The sequence below is a fragment of the Falco cherrug genome, chromosome 2 (assembly GCF_023634085.1).
Source record: "Falco cherrug isolate bFalChe1 chromosome 2, bFalChe1.pri, whole genome shotgun sequence".
NCBI lineage: Eukaryota > Metazoa > Chordata > Aves > Falconiformes > Falconidae > Falco > Falco cherrug.
The window spans coordinates 9,279,222-9,297,121 of NC_073698.1; the positions used below are offsets into that span (position 1 = coordinate 9,279,222).

At 40.5% G+C, this 17,900-nt stretch overlaps 1 protein-coding gene across 1 annotated transcript in view; it reads left to right on the forward strand.

The window, feature by feature from the left end:
• TMEM135 (transmembrane protein 135) overlaps window positions 1-17,900 on the forward strand; it is a 189,654-nt gene that overhangs the window by 155,496 nt on the left and 16,258 nt on the right. Inside the window, exons 7-9 of the mRNA XM_055701808.1 lie at window positions 13,137-13,178; window positions 14,682-14,828; window positions 17,022-17,091. Coding sequence (XP_055557783.1) covers window positions 13,137-13,178; window positions 14,682-14,828; window positions 17,022-17,091 — 259 coding nt within the window. The remainder of the gene's footprint in view (window positions 1-13,136; window positions 13,179-14,681; window positions 14,829-17,021; window positions 17,092-17,900) is intronic.

Sequence of the window (17,900 nt, forward strand, 5' to 3'; positions counted from 1 at the left end):
ACAGTTGTGTTGTGTTGTGTTTTGTTTTGTTTTATAAGTGTGTGTTGATTGTTAGAGCTGTCCTCATGATTGTCCTCCAGGTGCTTACAATGTCTGTTTATGTGCGATGGTTTCTCACAGTAGGCACCTTCCTCCTGAGGAAGCCAGTTGAATTACAGTTTTGTCTAATTCCTCCTTTCCCAGACAGTATGATACTTATTGTTTAACTTGGTCTTTACTAAAAATAACTTCTCTGAAGCATCCTAAAGTTAGTTTAGCTTTTGCACTACTGCAGTCACATTGGTGGCTGGTAATCAGTCTGTAACTTTGTCTTTCTTGAGACATGAAATGAGTTGCTGCCAGGAAGATGATGATTACACTACATATTTAGTAGTTGACAAAAGCAGATATGAACACATCACAAGCATGCTATTAGTTATGCTGGTTACCCACGCTTATCGTGAATGTAATGCTGAATAGTATCTTTTTTTTGCCCAAAATAGAAATGGTTAGGCCTTATCTATTATAGAAGACCAGCTTCCTGTGATTTTCAAGTGGCATGTTAATTTTGGGTGAGGTAGTTCTTTGATGGAGACACGAGAGTTCATTGCCATTGGCTTGTTACTGCCAGGCGGTGCTCGCCCAGTTTTCAGGATCAGTTTAATTTTTATTTTTCTTGGTAGGACCAGCTCACCTGGGCGTAGGGTGACGGTGACATGGACAGGAGTGTTTCAGCTTGTGTTCTGAGCTCACTGGGTAAATAGCTCCATGTGAGACTGCTTTGGTCATGTGAAGGAACCCTCAGAGAGTTGCCTTCAGAAGCAGGGGTTCGGGGGACTGCAGTAAGGATGTGTTTGGGAGCAAGACACCCCTGTGCCATACTCGTGTAGGACACCTGACAGCTTTCCTTGGTAACGATTAAGAGAAGATCCCCGTCTTTGTCAGTAGAAGCTTCCCCTAGAAACTGACCCTATCATTCATACGTTGCAAGAAGACAAGAAAAAGTATGGAAGGAAAAGAAAATATTCTCGTATTTATGCTTTTTATTGTATATCTTGGGAACTTCATGTATTTCTTGGACCCTGTAACTGGAGCAGTGGTGACTAGAAGGACGCAGTTTGATGGTGACTGTGCTTGACAGATTGTAGAAGCTGTTGAAGATTAGAGGTTTTCTGACTAAAACTGAGTCATCAAGGGTTTTCTGACATTATTTCTCGCTACTTTAGTGATATGTTTGCATATGCAAATGATTTGGATTTGAACTTTGACTTGTAGACCTAAAACAAGCTTTGGCTGTACCTTAGAGTTTCTGGCATGTCTTCATTTTGAGAATGGCAGCCTGTATTTCTGGATGGCTTGTTTCACTTTTGTCAGTGTCACTTATTAACTCTGCCAAATAAGTTTACATTTTCAACGTACAAGTTCTGACTCCCAAGTGTAGGCTCACGTGTTTTCTGTATCAGCTTGTTGACGGCAATAGAAGTTTAAAATAGGTGAGAAATGGTGAGATGAAATGGTTCTTTAAAAGCTCACAAACCAAACTAGCATTAATAATACTCAGCTTCATCTAATTCATGAGCTATTTTAAATGTTTATCATTCCCTATACATTTTTTTCAAAGGCATAAAGAGGCTCCGAATACAGTGCGATTTGCTTTCTCTGCTTACACCATCTCATTCCTACTAAAGCAGGCTTTAGCTCCCAAAGTCGCATCAGGATAGCATCAGGATGCTTCTGGATAACTCCTGCAAGGACAGGGAGTAAAATTGCATTATTTCTATGGATATTGATTTTTATGGGAGTTACTTACACCTGGGTTGACACAACCCAAAACTTACCTAAATGTCTTTACATGTTACGTTTTCTGTTGTTTGGGGTTTTTTTTTCTTTTGTGTGAATTCTTGAGGAGTATTTTGCATTTAAAACTTTCTTGACTTTTGAAAGAAATTGAGTGGAGGTGCAACAAGGCACAGTTTAAAGTCCAAAGCCCATTCCCAATATCAGACATTACTGGCAATATCACCACAGTGCTGAAGTCTGATCAGTGGACATTAAATACTTGATTAATCATATGTTTTAGGAAAAGATGCACCAGTTTTATGGAGTTGTATATTTTTATGAAGCATTCTAGAAATGGGGGACCATGTAACTACATATGTATTCAGTATATGGCACTGAAGAACAACACAATATAGCTTGTATATATAGACTGGGTTAGGAAAGTAGTTACAAAAGAAAAAAACAGACATTTTCTGTTCTTTTTCAGTGATACCATCACACTATATTGTGTTTGTGAAGCGGGTGCTTTCTCTTGGCTGCCTGGTGTAATTTCTGTGCTTCACAAGAGAAGTACAAAAAATGCTTATAGTAATATCCCTGTGACATGCCTTACTTCCCCAGCTTGGAAAATGGGGCTGATATTTCTTTGGTCTTAATTCTGATTTTTTTTCTTTCTCTTACGTGTGAGTGTAAAGGAATTGGCGAATGTCCAGAGCTCTCTGTATGGATTTAATATAATGGAAATTTTGAGTAGTGTTTCCAGTCTCAAAAGTTGGAAGAAACAACACTCCAGCCTCAAAAAAAACCCACCACAATGCCTCCCCCAGAAATGTTTTATCTACTGTGGGATGCCAACGTGTACCCATTGGACTTTTCCGATTTCCTTGATTCAATTCACATGTTTGTACTTTGCATCTTGGAGACGTTACCTGTGAAAATTAGGTAAGAAAGTTGGTAATTTGGTGAAAATCAGTCAACCCAAGACCTGGGACACTGTGATGATGTCCAGACAGGGTGGCACTCTTGCTGTAGTGATACGAATTGGCAGGGCTTTGGTACTGTCTCTGTCTAGTAGCTGTAAATGCCCCTGTATATTTGCAATTACATATTGTGAGAGGGTTTATTGATCTCGTAAACAATTGTATCAACAGCAGTTAACTTCCCAGCAATAATTTTTGGAAGGTTCTTTTCATAAATATCATGTCCTTTCACTTGGTTAAATTAGTTAATTGCGGAAAGTATTCCATCTTACTTAATAAACATTTTTTTTCTTCATATTTTTAGGGAGATTTTGTGTTTTATCTAGGTGATTGCACACATTCTTGCTATGGAGTCTTGTTTTTGTTTGTTGTAAAAAATCAAAATTGGAAGCCACATTTATGTGATTATTAGGATAAGAAAGGACCAGAAGTCCGTTGTGGAAGTGACATTGCTCTGCTCTAACTGTGACCTGTAGGCTTGGGCTTTGTGTTATATCACTCCAAGTTTCATGACCGGTCTCCCAACTTTTTTTTTTTTTTTTTTACAGTGATGCAGTTTTCTATTTCAAATACTGCAGAGGAGAATTTGAACAACACTGTAGTAATGTAAAATAAAACTATGTTAGAGTAAAATATGGTCCCCTGCTACAGTTTAAGCCACCAAGCGAGTTACTAAGGAGTGAATTTCCGTGGTAGCACTGAAATTTGGTTCTCAAAATAGTGTTTTCTGAGGCTCTGCACAAATACTTGATTGACTCTGTGGTTCTTCAAGCACAGCTTTGAGATTTTAATGTATTTTCAAGACTTTCTGTGACATGCTCATGAACCGCAGGGGCAGGTCTCCACACGACAGCAGCATGCTGGAGATCTTGTGTGTAAACTCCAGGTAAGCAGGTAAATCTGCATGCGGCAGTCATCACAAGGAAATATTATATAGCCAGAAATAAAAGTTGTTAAGTTTCAACAAACTTTGCAATGTGGTCATTTAGCTTGAGTGTAGTAACCAGCTGATGCTGTCCTATGGCTCAATACCTTGTTGTAACAGTCTTGGCAATTTCAGCAATGTGTTCTGCATTATACACAATTAAGAGTATTTTTGAGTAGCAGAGCAAAAATATCACTTCAAGCCAGTGCATTACACATAATCGCTTACTGATCTAAAAGGCATAGATCATCTTAACTGTGTAGCCTGAATAAGCCTGGGCATATTCAGAATGATTGGGACTTTCTTCAAAATCTTTTTATAGCTTTTCATTTCATTAGGAGTTTATTCTGATTATAGATATCAAATTTATTAAATGTCAGTAATACAGGTAATGTAATATAAAAATATAAATGGCTTGTCTCCTTGTAACCACATTTTCCCCAAATTGAAACAAAGCAAACAGCCAAACGACTGCTTCAAATCCAACTATGGGATCATTTGGGGAAAGCAAATGTTGTGTCCATTTGTCTTGAATGCTTGAATTAATTGCTTAATCTCTCTGAGAGAGGTTTAGCTCATGGAAATTTTGGATCACCTGCAAACAGCATGAAGTATGTATATAGAAAACAGTTCCAACAAGGCTAGTTGCTTCTTTTTTTTCTTTTCTTTTTTTTTTTTTTCTTCTCCCCCCCTCCCCAATTGCAGAGATGCAGCAGAAAAAGCCAGAGGAGAATTTGGCAGTAAATAAATGCAGCACACGTCTCCGTGTAAGATAGAATTGCTGCAGACGCCACCATTATTTTACCTGAGCCAAACCCAGTATGAATTTAAGATCATTTTATTTTTAATCTCATAACAGCGTGTCCCTTCGGTGACTGACTGACCATTCTCATTGTTCTAACAACAATGAAATGGCATCAGCGCAACCATGGCTGCAGGGGTGGTCCTGGGTTTGTGCACGCGTCAAGGTACATTTCTCGCTATCCTCGTGCCCCTAGAGGCAATTTGCCTTCCCATCTTCATGCCTTCAAGGGTTCTTTTTTTTTTGGCCATTTCCTATGTTTGTTCCCTGCCTGATCTGGAGACAGTGTTTGGGTTTTGCTGTAGCAGAAGGTTACCGTTTCTTGATAAAACACTCGTAAGAAAAAGGTTAAAACTGGGTAGTAGAAAAAATGGCATCACTTTCCAAAATTCAACAAACCCAATTGAACTAAGCAGGAAGATCCTTAATTCCCTTGTTTAGTCAGCTCTTTTAATTGCTGTTGATTTCTTCTATTAGCTGTGTGAGGCAGGGGTTTTGATTAAGGGTTTTGAGAAGGGAATGTGGCTGTCGTGAGTGACTCAGTTGCTGCTCCCGAGGCCACAGCACAGGGTTGTTGTTACACAAAGACATGGAAGGGCTACATCCAGCTAAAACAGGAAAAAAATATTTTTTTCTTTGTTTTTAAGATCTTGTAAGAGAAATTCCACTTACTCAAAAATGCACATTTCAGGAAGTGCTAATCTCTGAAGAAATGAGAGCGTTGTAAGTAGCAGGATAATTAATATCACCAGGAATCTGATTTCATATTTGGCAGTAACACATAAAACTTGATTAGTAATCAGATGTGGAGTGTTGATTGAGAACAGCTTTGGTTTACAGCCCTGAATCCAGTATTGTAATTTAACTTCAGTATAAACAGCTTTCTTTTCCATTGCAGTGTCACATTCTCACCAGAATTGCAGCAGTTTTCTTCCAAAATGTAATTCCCTGGATTTACATGAAAGCTTAATGGGACCATAGTTCACTGTTGACTACACTGTTTGTCATCTCCATTCACCCTTTCTTTCCAAGTGTTGTAAATTATCAATTCAATATAGGTCTATAAAAAATAATGCACATCCTCTACTGTGCGTCTGTTACTCTTCTCCTTGGATGTTGTCCCTACTTGCTTGCTCTTTGTTCATTTATTTTTATATTGGCTGTACATAATATTTCTAAGAATGCAGCCTTTTCAAAAGATCGTTTTATACCTCAAGCACAGCTGAAAGAAATGTCATGGATACATTCTGCCACTTTTTACTTAAATGCACAAAAGTTAAACAATCTGATTTGGAACACAAGCAATGAGACTTTCAATTGCATTTTGATCCCAGCTGCATTGCACATTTAATAGTTTGAAGTACAATTTTTGTAAGAGTTTCTGCTACAACTCTTCTGACTTCAGTTATTTTTATTCTGGTTTCTGACACATCTTCCAAAAGCTGCGTGTTGTCCATGGGGTACAAGATTAGATTTATTGGTTATAATTGCTCCTTATGATTTTTTTCATTGGCCTGGGTTGAATAAGTAAGACCTCTGAGTAAAGATAGAAAATAAATGTTTAATCCAGAAAAGGGGAAATTAAGAGGAGTGAGAATCCGGGTATAAATCTTTTCTTCCCTTAATTTTGCCTCTGCATTTCCTCTGCACAAGTCACAAGTTGTGCCTCATGATCCTATTGATTCTTGGAGGAGACAGCTCCAAGTGCGGCGCTGACACGTTATCTGCCTGTAGCCATCGCTGGTTCTCCTGGGGTTGTGTGGTCCAACGTGGTGGGACCTCCTTCCTGACCCTCGGTGAGAGGAAGGGAAGAAAAGGTTTTCCATCTGTTTTTCCATCCCAGTCCTGGCAAAGTAGAGGAAGAGAGGGAAGTAGGTGGTTATTCCTGCTCCTGGGTCATCTGGGAAAAGTTGGGATATGGAGATATAGCACAAAGGAAGGGCTTAAGTTTGATGTTGGGGGAAATGTTAAAGTTAACAGCACCGGGTGCATGGAACAGACTGGTTTTGAGCTCAGCATTTCCAGGTGTCTTGATATGATTGTTCGATGTCTCCAAGAGATATGTTTCCATCTGGATGGATGGATGGATGGATGGATGGATGGATGGATGGACGGACAAAAATGATTGCGTGTCTATACAGGAGACCATAACTTAGTTTGAAATACAGATATCATTTTGGGGTTATCTTTGTGAGATATGCAGATTTTAATGTTTTTAATAAGATACAGATAAAGGTGATTAGTTGAAATGGCTATAATTGCAAAAGAAAAGGCAAAAAAAATCTCAGCTCTTCCATGTTTACCAAGCCATCTGTCATGGGTTCAGCTGGGATGGAGTTAATGTTCTTACTAGCTGGTACAGTGCTGTGTTTTGGATCTAGGACGAGAACGACATTGATAGCACAGGGCTGTTTTCATCACCACCGAGCAGCGCTGACACCGAGCCAAGGGCTTTGCTGCCCCTCACCCCACCCCAGCAGCAAGGGGGCTGGGGGGGCACAAGGAGCGGGGAGGGGACACGGCCGGCACAGCTGACCCCCCTGACCCAAGGGATGTTCCATACCGTATGGCGTCATGCTCAGCGTACAGAGCTGGGGGGGGAAGCTGGCCAGGGGCCACTTTGCTCGGGGACTGACTGGGCATCCATCGGTGGGTGGTGAGCAATTGCGTTGTGCATCACTTGTTTTGTATGTTCTAATTCTTTTTATTACTGCTACTACCACTACTACTACTATCCTTTCCTTTTCTGTCCTATTAAACTTTATCTCAACCCGCAGATTTGACTTATTTTTAACTCCTGATTCTCACCCCCATCCCACTGGAGGGGGGGCAGTGAGCGAGCAGCTGCGTGGTGTTTAGCTGCCCATCGGGTTAAATCCCAACACCATCTACGAAGGAAATTCCTGCGTTTAGATCCCTTCTGCCTATTGTAGCTGTATACCTAGAAAGGAGGCTCCTTTGTGTTTGGATGCTACTCAACTGCAAGTAGTGGGTTTGATCCAAAGGAATTGCACCTAAATGCCTCTCTGCTTCCAAGTAGGGTGCTGCAGTTTTAATTTGATGCACTTTATTTCTGATAGGAAAATATATAGGCAGAGTATTTTTTTTTAAGCTGATATGCAAGTCATGAGTAGTTCCTGAAGTCAGAAGACTCTTGTATAACCCTATCTACAAAGAATTTTAGGATCCAGTTTCCCATAGATTTATCTAAATGAGGACAAAAATGTCTTTCTGCAGCCTCATCATAAACCACTGACAGCTGGATGGATGGGGGCATTAGGATTAGCACAATAATCACGTTCTTCTTCAGTCACTGAGAATGATGTAAATACTGTTCACATAGTTGGAAAGTTCACCACAACTAAGTAATGACAAAATAGATTTTATGGCATGGCCAATCATGATTTTTAGAAATCAGGTTTTCCACTTACAACTGAAAATGTCTGTTCTTCCTCTGGGAAAAATACTAGTGGTACACATTTCTGAACAGCCTTTGGTTTCAGTTTCCTTTCTCTTATCCAATTTGACTGGGTTAGCTTTTAATTTACATCCAGAGATATAAAATACTTCATTTTTAAGTACCTTTTTTCTACATCATTACATCAGTGAGGAGGGTCTTACTGGTTTGGAATTGTTTTTGGGTCCCAGAGCCTTTTGCAAAACTAGTATTTCCAAAATGTGATTTTACGTTACAGTCACCACGAAAACAAGTCAGTCTCAAAACACTTTAGAACTCAGCTTGAACTAATTCTTCCATTTGTCTGGTTCAGGATGATTAAGCGTGTGTCCTTGAGTCTCGAATTCCGTTATAATCCGTTTTTTCAGCGGTGCTTATTCTGCACTTTCCATCTCATAGTCACAACCCACTTGATTAGCATGGTGGAAACTGTCAGACCAGGAGAGGTATGGAGAAGGTACTGTTGGATTTATTTAATTATTTTAAAAAAAAGAAAAAGAAATGAGCTTTTGAGAATAACACTTAGAGGACAGGTGCGAGGGGGAAATACAAAATAGGAGTGCGACTTGCAGGAAGGAGGAGCAAAAGGGGAGGTGGAAAAGGAAGGAGAGAACTGGATACAGAAGGCGTCTCAGAAAAACGACACCTGTTGCCCTTGACTGTTAACATTGGGGAGAAGACGAGGAACGAAGGGTAGAAAAACAGGATAGTAACTTCTCTAAGTAGCTGAAAACAGAAAATGGGTTATCCTCTGGAGATCAGCACAGCTCACAAAGGAGTGTAGATAGTTTTTAATTCCTAATAGCAAGGGAGGTAGCTGGCGTGTTCAGATGCAGTCCCATTTCATCGCTGTCGTCCTCCCTTCTCTATAAAACAAGACACCTTAACTCGGAAATGTGGTCCCCCCCAGCCAGTCTTTACGGGCAGATGTGCTGCAGTAATATGCCAACACGTGTCCTGTGCTCCCAGCTTTCCTTCCCTCATGGCCACAACGAGAGCTTTGCATATAGGAGTTTCTCATTTACTCTTACCCCGAAGGATAACATAAGCAAGATGGGGACGTTGTTGAACATGGCGTATGTTGTTGCTGTGAGCTTTCTGCTTACCAGTTCTGTGGGTGAAAAGTGACTTGTTTCCTCAGAAGGCTTCTTCTGCAGGGTATAGCAGTTGGTCATGGAGAAAATCTTTAGAAGAGTTGTGACAAGACATACTAATCCCCAAAATGTAATTGTTGGCATCCAGCCTTTCAGTTCAGTGGGGGAACTTCTCCTTCCCACAGGATGGAGGGAGGGTAGTATAAACTCCTGTACAGCACTTCTTTACATACACAAACATAAATACTTAGTTAATTTGTGTCTTGTTGGAAGCATAGTATCAAGCCTTGGCTCTATTCCGCTTTTGCTGTTTTCTTTATGAAAAAAATAAATGTGTGTGGCTGTAAGTTACATGTTATAAATACGCATGATTAAAATCGACCCTATCTGCTCATGTGCCAAAATTGTCCCAGCAGGGGAATTTGGAGAAGCCAAATGTATTGCTATGGCTCCTTAATTCTTCTGGTCCTCTGGCTCCAATCGTGGCTCTGGCCAAAACTAAGGGGGAACGGAGCAGAGCATTTCTGTGGTGGGATCAGGTTCATGGTGCCCAACAGGGATAGCTGGCAGAGTCACTGGTGCCATTGGGCTTTGTACCAAGGACAAATTCCCTTCTGATGGGAAAATATAAACAGATTATGCACTATTTAAATTCCTGCTCGCTGGGTTAAAAAAGGTGCCGCCCTCCTGCAGCTTGGGATTTGGTCCCCGGGATGTTTCAGGGTGGTGGGAATGGTAGCAGAGGTGAGCCACATTGAGTACCTCTAACGACATACAACTCACTGTTTGTCTTAGACCTTCCAGGTTGAATAATACCCTAAAAACAAATGTAGTAGTAGTAATACGCTACTGAGATTTTTCCCGTCTCAGGGGTATCTGCAGTGCCAGGCGCTCGTAATGCATTTTACTGCACTCGTTTGCAGCTTGAATGGCTTGCAGGGGTCAGCAGCAGAGTGCAGATTTTTTCACCCCTTGAGCAATGAAGCATTGAGTAAAAGTTATTATTACCAATTAGTGGTGGCATTATTATTACCAATTAGCGGCTGTATGAAGCAAATCATTAGTCTTAGTTCAGTTATTAGCAGCCAGGTGTTAATGAAACGTGCCATGTGCAGCTAGCATTGTACCTCCGCGGTCACCATCGAGGGCAGTCACTGAGTTAGTGACATCTCTGCACTGTCCCTGCATGGGGTTTTGTGGTCCCCCGCCAAAAAGAAGTGTGGGTTCTCCACACAAAAATGTTTGGAGTCAGTGTGAATGATTTTTTTGTTGCTCTCAATGTTGTGTACGTAGTGAGTGAATACACTAGGCAATTTCAATCTCTAGGCCAGTATTCTGAAACCTTTAATATACTGAATTGATGATGTAGAGCCAAAAATTAGATTGCCAGTTTCGTTGTTGGTTGCTGCTTCCTTTGTAAGAGCGAAATTGCTGTGTCAGAGAAGGGAAAGTTATGGTGTAAATTATTCGTGATCGAAAGTATTGTGTCTCTAGGACTTCTGGTTTTGAAACCTTTAATACACAATATTTCTACATGCCCATTAGTTTTGCGTAATGACTTTACACAAGACATTTTAGACAGCAAGCAGCATGAGTTAAATTCTATTTAAGAACTTAAATTGTGCTTTTATACTGTTTTATGATTTTGAAAAATTAGGAAGTTAATGGGGTAAAAATTGGAATTTTATCTTTAGTATTACTTCCATATTGAACTATGTATTTATCTTCAGTGCATTTTGCAGGGGGATTCATAGCGGTAGCTCTGTAGCTATACGGGTGTGTATATATATATATACATTAATAGAATAAGAAAAGTAAGAATAACTAATAAAATTCCAATACACCAAATACTTATTTCATAGAACTGACTTTGATCATGTAATTAGAATAGGCAATAGAAATCTTTTTCAGGTTTCTTGGAGTAATGAGTAGGGGCTTGGAGGGCTGTTTCGTCTGTCGGTGATTCAGTTGTCCTCTGAGATTTCAATACTAGCAAAGAAAGGATTTGAATGACAATTTCTTCGAGGAGGAGTGGATGAATGGTATAGCATCGGCCGGGTGAGTTGGAGCGCTGGTGGGGTAGGGACATCTGCTGGTGCGATAAAGGAATAATTGAACACTTGCAACTGGAAGTGCAGTTGCATTGGAATGATTAAGGCAAAAGCATCATTATGCTCATACTGTAATTACTTTCTGGTTTCAATAGTATTCTAGAAACGTTTATATGCATGTTTACGTTTCAGTTTGTGTATGGTTTTAATTTACTGGGAAAGAGGAGTAGACACTAGGGCCCTATTCTTGAGCTGTCAGCTTGCAGATGTAATGTTTTGAACGCCCTTAACTCAAAGGGCATTTAACTTACAGTCAATTCTAGGTTTAAAATCAAACTCGTGATATCAGGCCATGGGGGTGTGGGTAGAGCGGGTATATGTAAACCCTGTGCATTTGGGCTCTGTTTGTAGTTCTGCCAGCGATTCGCGGTGATCTCTGGGCAGAGCTAATGTTGTTGCTCTCAGTCCATCACTCACCAATTGTTTCAGTCCATCTCTCTGTAAAAAGTGCTATGATAATTTTCAGTTTCTGAATTCCTTAGCTAATGAATCATAAAAAGTAAAATGTTTACCTATTTTTGGTTACAGATTTCTATATTAATTAAAGATACATTCAGCAGTTTTATTTGTGTTTACCTTGAACCCTTATAGTTCGTCTATACATGACTGATATTTTAGGTGCAATCCTTTTTGAAAGAGAAACTCCGTAGGCTGAATTTTCTGGTGCTGTGTATAACTGTGCCTAATATTTATTTAGCACTGTGCACGTGGTGACCAAACCAGGTCCTTGGAAATATGTGTGTTGAAGGCCATACCCTTGGGAAGTGTTTCGCAGGAGCATTTCATGCTGTGACCTCTTACTGGCACTGCACCAGGTGCTTGCCTGCTGGGACAAAGCAAGATTTTCTTGATCGTTTCATCTCGTTGTGTTTTTCCTGCTGTTCGTGTCTATCCAGCCATCGGTAGCATCAACCTGACCGCTCATGGTGCCTTCTGGAGGATGGTGTCCTGTGCTCTTGGGAGGGCTTGGGCACGGGCTTTCCAGGGACAGTTTGGTCTCTGCAGGCAGGAGGCAAAGGGTTGTGTTCCCCCACTGCCACTTGTGAAGGTTTTGAGACGGCCATCCTGTCTTAGAGTTAGATGTGTTCTTGAAACGAGGGTGCTGACAAGTTACTAGTTTGCGCTGTATGGTTATGTCAGGAATGCTTTTTTTTTTACCATGATGTATTCCCCATGCAATTCTATAAAAAGAAAAGGGAAAAAAAAACCCCAAGTATCCGCTCTTTGCTTTGCTACCAACATGACACTGAGAAGTCTTCCAGGAAGAATCCGTAGGAGCTGCAGACTTTAGCTCCTTTCATTGTATCCTCAGGAGAAAAAAAGTCAGTAGCCTGCATCTTTCACAGCCAGTTATGGACTCTTTACTGTGATCGTTATTCGCACAAAGAACCCTGTAGTCTGTAAGGACGGATATATGTAATCAAGCTCAGAATCAGAACAACAGCTCTTTTTTTCTAATTGATTTTTTTTCTATTTTTTTCTAATTGAAAAACTGGACTTTCAGATTGAGAGCCGTCTTAAAGTAGCAAGCTGCAGACATCAGCACTGTGCAAAGCAGAACAATTTATCTCAGAGCCAGAATTACTATTCCCTGCAGTTCTTCACAAGATGGTGGGTCTTTTATTGAGGTCCAACCCTCCTTTCTCTCCTTGCAGTAACATTTATGTTTCGTAAAACTCATAATGAGCAACAGTTCTTTGTCGTATGGAATCTCCCATTGTCACCCCAGTGGTTCTGTCACCATCCTTTAAAAATTCCTCTACTCTTGGTTTGGATAAAAGAGAGAAGCACTGGCATTTGGACGCTGTACCCTTTGTTTCTGAGATGTCCCAAGGCCGTGGTGACAACTGTGAAGCTGGGGATAGCCACAGAGTTGTTACAGATGGGCTGTTTCTGGTAGTGAGGAGCTGGTGTTCATCCACAGCCCTTCTACGTAATTTTGAATCTATAACACTTTATTTTGCAAGCAGCCCATTACAGAAAAAAAATCTGTTGTTTTTATGTTTCAGGTGCAAAGATGGCTTGAAAGGATTTACATACTCTGCACTAAAGTAAGTAATGTTTCTGTGAGTACGTAGCTTTAAGTGAAGACTTTGAGGAATCGTGTGCAGTAGCAGCTGCATTGCATGCAAAGAGTATTCCCAAGGAAAATTATGCTTTTGTAAAGCTTTCCCAGCTCTTGGGGTATACAGCATATTTTGAAGAATGCATAATGTGCTTGCAAGAGAGGAATCTTTTCATATTTGTGACCGTTATTAAAGGAAATGCGGACATATGGTTGCATGTTTTTGAAGGAGTGTTAATCTTTTTCCTTTCTAAAACTGGGATTTGCAATTCCTGATACTCTCCTGGAAGCAAATGGCTGCTGTGTTTTGACCTGGAGTTTATTTGCTGCATTTACAAAATGTTTAATGAATACAACGGTAGTTCTGTAACCAGCACCCGAATAGAGCATGGATTTGTAGCCTATTCGTTTGAGTCCCTCGACACGCCACTAAACCTTGTGTCTGCCATCGTGGTCCAGGCTTTCCTAGAATTTACTTTGTGATGGGACCCTCTGGTGTTACTCACTCATTTGTTGTAGTTATGCAAAGTTCTCTCATCTTTGTGTCTTGTCTTAGAAGTACAAAGAGATGTTACTCTTATCTTTCCGCTACACATTCTGCTACCTGTCTACCACTCAGACAGCCCAGGGCATGGACAGTATCAACCCACAGGTGAAGAAAAGAGCTGAAATCAAGCAAGACAGACCTTCTGTTGTAGTGGGAAATATTTTATAGTTTACAGCTATGAAACAGCCATGGAATTTGATACAAGGTGCCAATAGTTAAATAGCTGGTCTATAGTCCACAAATATAGACATGAAACACTCCTATGGCAGCGTGCATTCTGAAATCATAGAATGGCAAAAGTTTTTATACCTTTCATCACCCTCAGCAGGGCTGCCACAGTATAGCAGAACTTGGATTATAGTGCAGAGCGTTAGGAAACATCTTGCCATTGTGTCCTCCGTTGCCCTTGATACACAGTAATTCTACACCTAAGATGAACTGATATATTGACAATATCAACTCTGGGTGAAGAAAGAGGGCTGAAGAGGAAGCCAAGCAAAACAAAGTTGTTGCTCATGGTGGGAGTGAAAACATTTTGAAGATTTTACAAAACAGATATTTTATAAAAACATTGTAGTAATTACCATCCTTTATGCAACCCCATTTTTCTGGAGATAATTGAGATACTTCATATGCCTTTTTATTTTCTTATTTAGTGTTCCTCCTGTCTCTGAGAGATGGACTTCCCTAGTAATGTTTCTGTTCCTAGTTTTAAAAAATTCCTGGCAGCAATTGTGACCATTATCTGAAGTTTAAATATAAGTTGGTGGAGTGATCTTTTCAAAGAGATACAGGGTTTGGCAGCTGTATAGGATATATTTTCTTTTGCAGACCTGTGGGTAACTTCAAGCTTGTCTTACAGACCTGCACTGGACTTTATGTGTTTCTTTAAGTTATTTATGTAACTGTTGCTTTGTTCTTTCTTCTTTTCTTTTGTTTCAGGTTCATTGTGGGGAAAGAAGAAATCCCTACTCACTCATTTTCACCTGAAACAGCATTTTCAAAAATAGACAGAAAGATAAAGCATTGTGAAAAAATACCACAGCCGATGAACATACTGGCTCTGACAAAAAAGCTCATAGACAAAGTGTGAGTCAAAAGAGACAAAAAGAAGAATAAAAAAAAATTAATCATTCTTACTTAGCTCATTTTTATGCTTTGTTACATTGTATTTGATATTTTTTAATGATACTTTTATTTTGCGTTTTAGTGTTTTGCATTTCATTTTTACTGGGTAGTGAGCAGTGACAAATGATGAACTCCAGTGAAAGCAAAATTTAAGACCTCTATGTCATCGCTGTGACTTGCAACACACAGTTGTCTAAAAAGGGAGGATAAATTCAGTCAGTTCTGAGTGGCCGAGCGGTGGTTGCTTTTCCTGCAGTTCTCAGCAAAACCAGCTCCTGGCATGGTTCTCATGGTGCTAGCAGTGATATTGAGGGGAAATTGCACAGCAGCAGACCTTACGTAGGTCACCGTAAATGACCGTAACATCATCTTTTTTTGGGACCTACATCTTTGTATTGCATAAAGGAGAACTGCCTGAGAAGAGGATTGGTAGCACATGGCCTGCCTCCGCTGTCAGAAGTAGGAAATTGCAAAGCAAAAAGTGAGCCTAAAACTGTTTTGCACGAGGTCAAGTCTAGACGTCTGAAGTTAGGTAAGATAGGTTCCCTCCCGCTCTACAGGATCCCATTTATTTTCCTTTAGCATGAGCTTAAAGAAATGACATCAGATAGCTTTTCAGCCTAATATGTTCAGATGATGTACTTCTGCTGTGCTTGGTATGTCCGCTTCAGGCACGTTGCGTACCACAAGAGTCATTCATTTACAGGAGAAACTGAATAAAAAATGGGCTAGAGGTCTGTTCGTTCGTACCACGCGTATGAATCTCCACTTCCACTGACCTCTCCGGGAGTGGTTTTATGACCAGATCTTTACCTGTTGACGTGCAGCAGAGAAACGAGTCTTCCAAGTGCATTGTTTTCCCGAAGCAGCGGCTTATCTTACTTGTTCAGACAACGAACAAACGTGAAGTGACCTACATCCCCTGGCGACTTCCCGTGATTTGCTCTAGCTTTTAGTTGAAAAATGTGAGAGAGGTCAGCAGTGGTTTTCCAGGCATGACTGTATTAGACAACAAAAGACCTACAAGGAGAAGACAGCTCCAGCCACGTGCAGATTCTTTTAGCTGAGTTGCTTATACCCGTTTTGTCTTAAAACCCTCTTGTTCAGTTTGCTAGAGATAGTTTCTAGCTCTTCCACTGGTCATTAAATACAAGGATCAAGAGACTGTGCATGGAGAAGAGCGTGTTTTCTTTAAGGTTTTGGAACTCCCAACTCAGACATTCAGAAAACTTTCCATTTCCAGCCCTAATGCTCTCACAGGTTTCTCTTCCATATGGTTCTTTTCAGTATAATTGAGTCTAAATGCCTGTAACCTGAGCACATTCTCATTACAATTTTTGCTACATAAACTGACCTCACAGATGATTTATGGCCATTAGACTTTACAGTACACGATTCAAAACTTCCAAAATATTTGAAGCAGTATATAAATTGTCTAATTTATTTTGCATTAAAACTTAAATACTTGGCTGTAGCAAAATACAATGTTCAGACCTGGTCTGACTTTATGTCTTTTAATTCTACATAACGCAGGGCTAACAACTGTTCAATCCACGCGTCCCACCATCCCAAGCCAGTCACTTTTTAAATGCTCAAGGTCAAATTCTCAGTCCGAAGTAAGAGCTACATAAAAATCTACACAGTAGAAGATATAGCCCAGAAGTGGAAGGCCTGTAACTGAGAGAATTCTCACAGGGTATCTCTGTGCGTTTCTGTGTTCCTCCTTGCCCTCCAATGTGCCTTACAACGGCGTGAAAGATGTAAGGACACAGATAACGGCTGCTTGGTCAGAAACCCTTCCAGAACCTTCGAGCAGAGCAGAGGCGAACCAGGGAGGGTCACAGCCCTTCTCCCTCTTGACCACAACAGAAAATTTGTTCTTTAATTTTGTATTTAATGTGTAGCACTGCAAGAGGTCGGTTCTAAACAAGTGTGCAGGCACTTCTTGCTGTACAACTAAAGTATTTTGAGTTTTTATTGTTCTTTTATGGTGTCATAAAAGTTCACGGTGCCCTTTGGTGGGGAGTGTGGAGAATGAATGGTGGGAAAAAGAGCACTTTATGTATTTTTAGGCGAGAAATATTTATGAAGTCTCCTGTTGATGACGCTGAAAACAGCTATGAGTTAATACGTGTTTCATTGTGCTTTTTGCAGGTGCAAACATGGCCCGAGGCATAGATGCTGTAAACACTATGGAGATAATTGCATCTCATATTGTATTAAAGTAAGTGCAGAAAAAGTTAGATTGACAAACTCTGGCAAAGAAAGGGTAAAAGTCTTTAGTCAGAAAAAGCATATACTTAGGAAGTGAGAAAGCAGCCTGTTACTCATTCTCCTATTGAAAATGTGACAAGCCTGAAAACAGATTTTCTCAATTTAGAACGGGGTGAGGGGTGGGGGTGGTTAAAGTTCTCTGGTCTTCCAGATTAGCTGTAGTGAATGAATAACATCAAGTGTGTGGGAAAAAATGGACTAGCAAGCGAGGAACTTGTTTTAACTATGTGATGCACTTCACGGCTGAGCCCACTTGTGACTCCACCCCAAATCACAGAATTAATAAAGCACCTGGAATGCGCTGCTTTGGCAGGCGGCGCGGGTCTGGCACACGTGCAGCTGCGCGGGTCTGGCACGCTGCTGCTGGGCACTGGCTCGCTCCTCCCTCCATTTATTTTAAGGGCTCAGGGTAATGAGAGATTGGTCACAGTTGCTGCACCCAGAGAGAGCTGTTTATGTCCAGTGGGATAATTAATTCTCCGTTATTAATGTGATCGGCGCATTTTTATTTTTTTTCAGAGGAGTACTGTGTAGAGATTTGTTCTGGCTGGCGTTGGGTGGGCACAGGTGGTACCACCTGCTATGCCTGTTTTAGGAGCTGGTAAGGCTCCAGAAGATCTCAGTCACTTAATAACGTACCCGCCTTTATACATGCAGCAGCAAAAATGGTTTTAAGTATCTTCAGATACTTGTAATAAATCTTACTTTCAAAAAAAACTTCTTAAAATTAAAATGTATACAGGTAGTGTTATCTCAGAA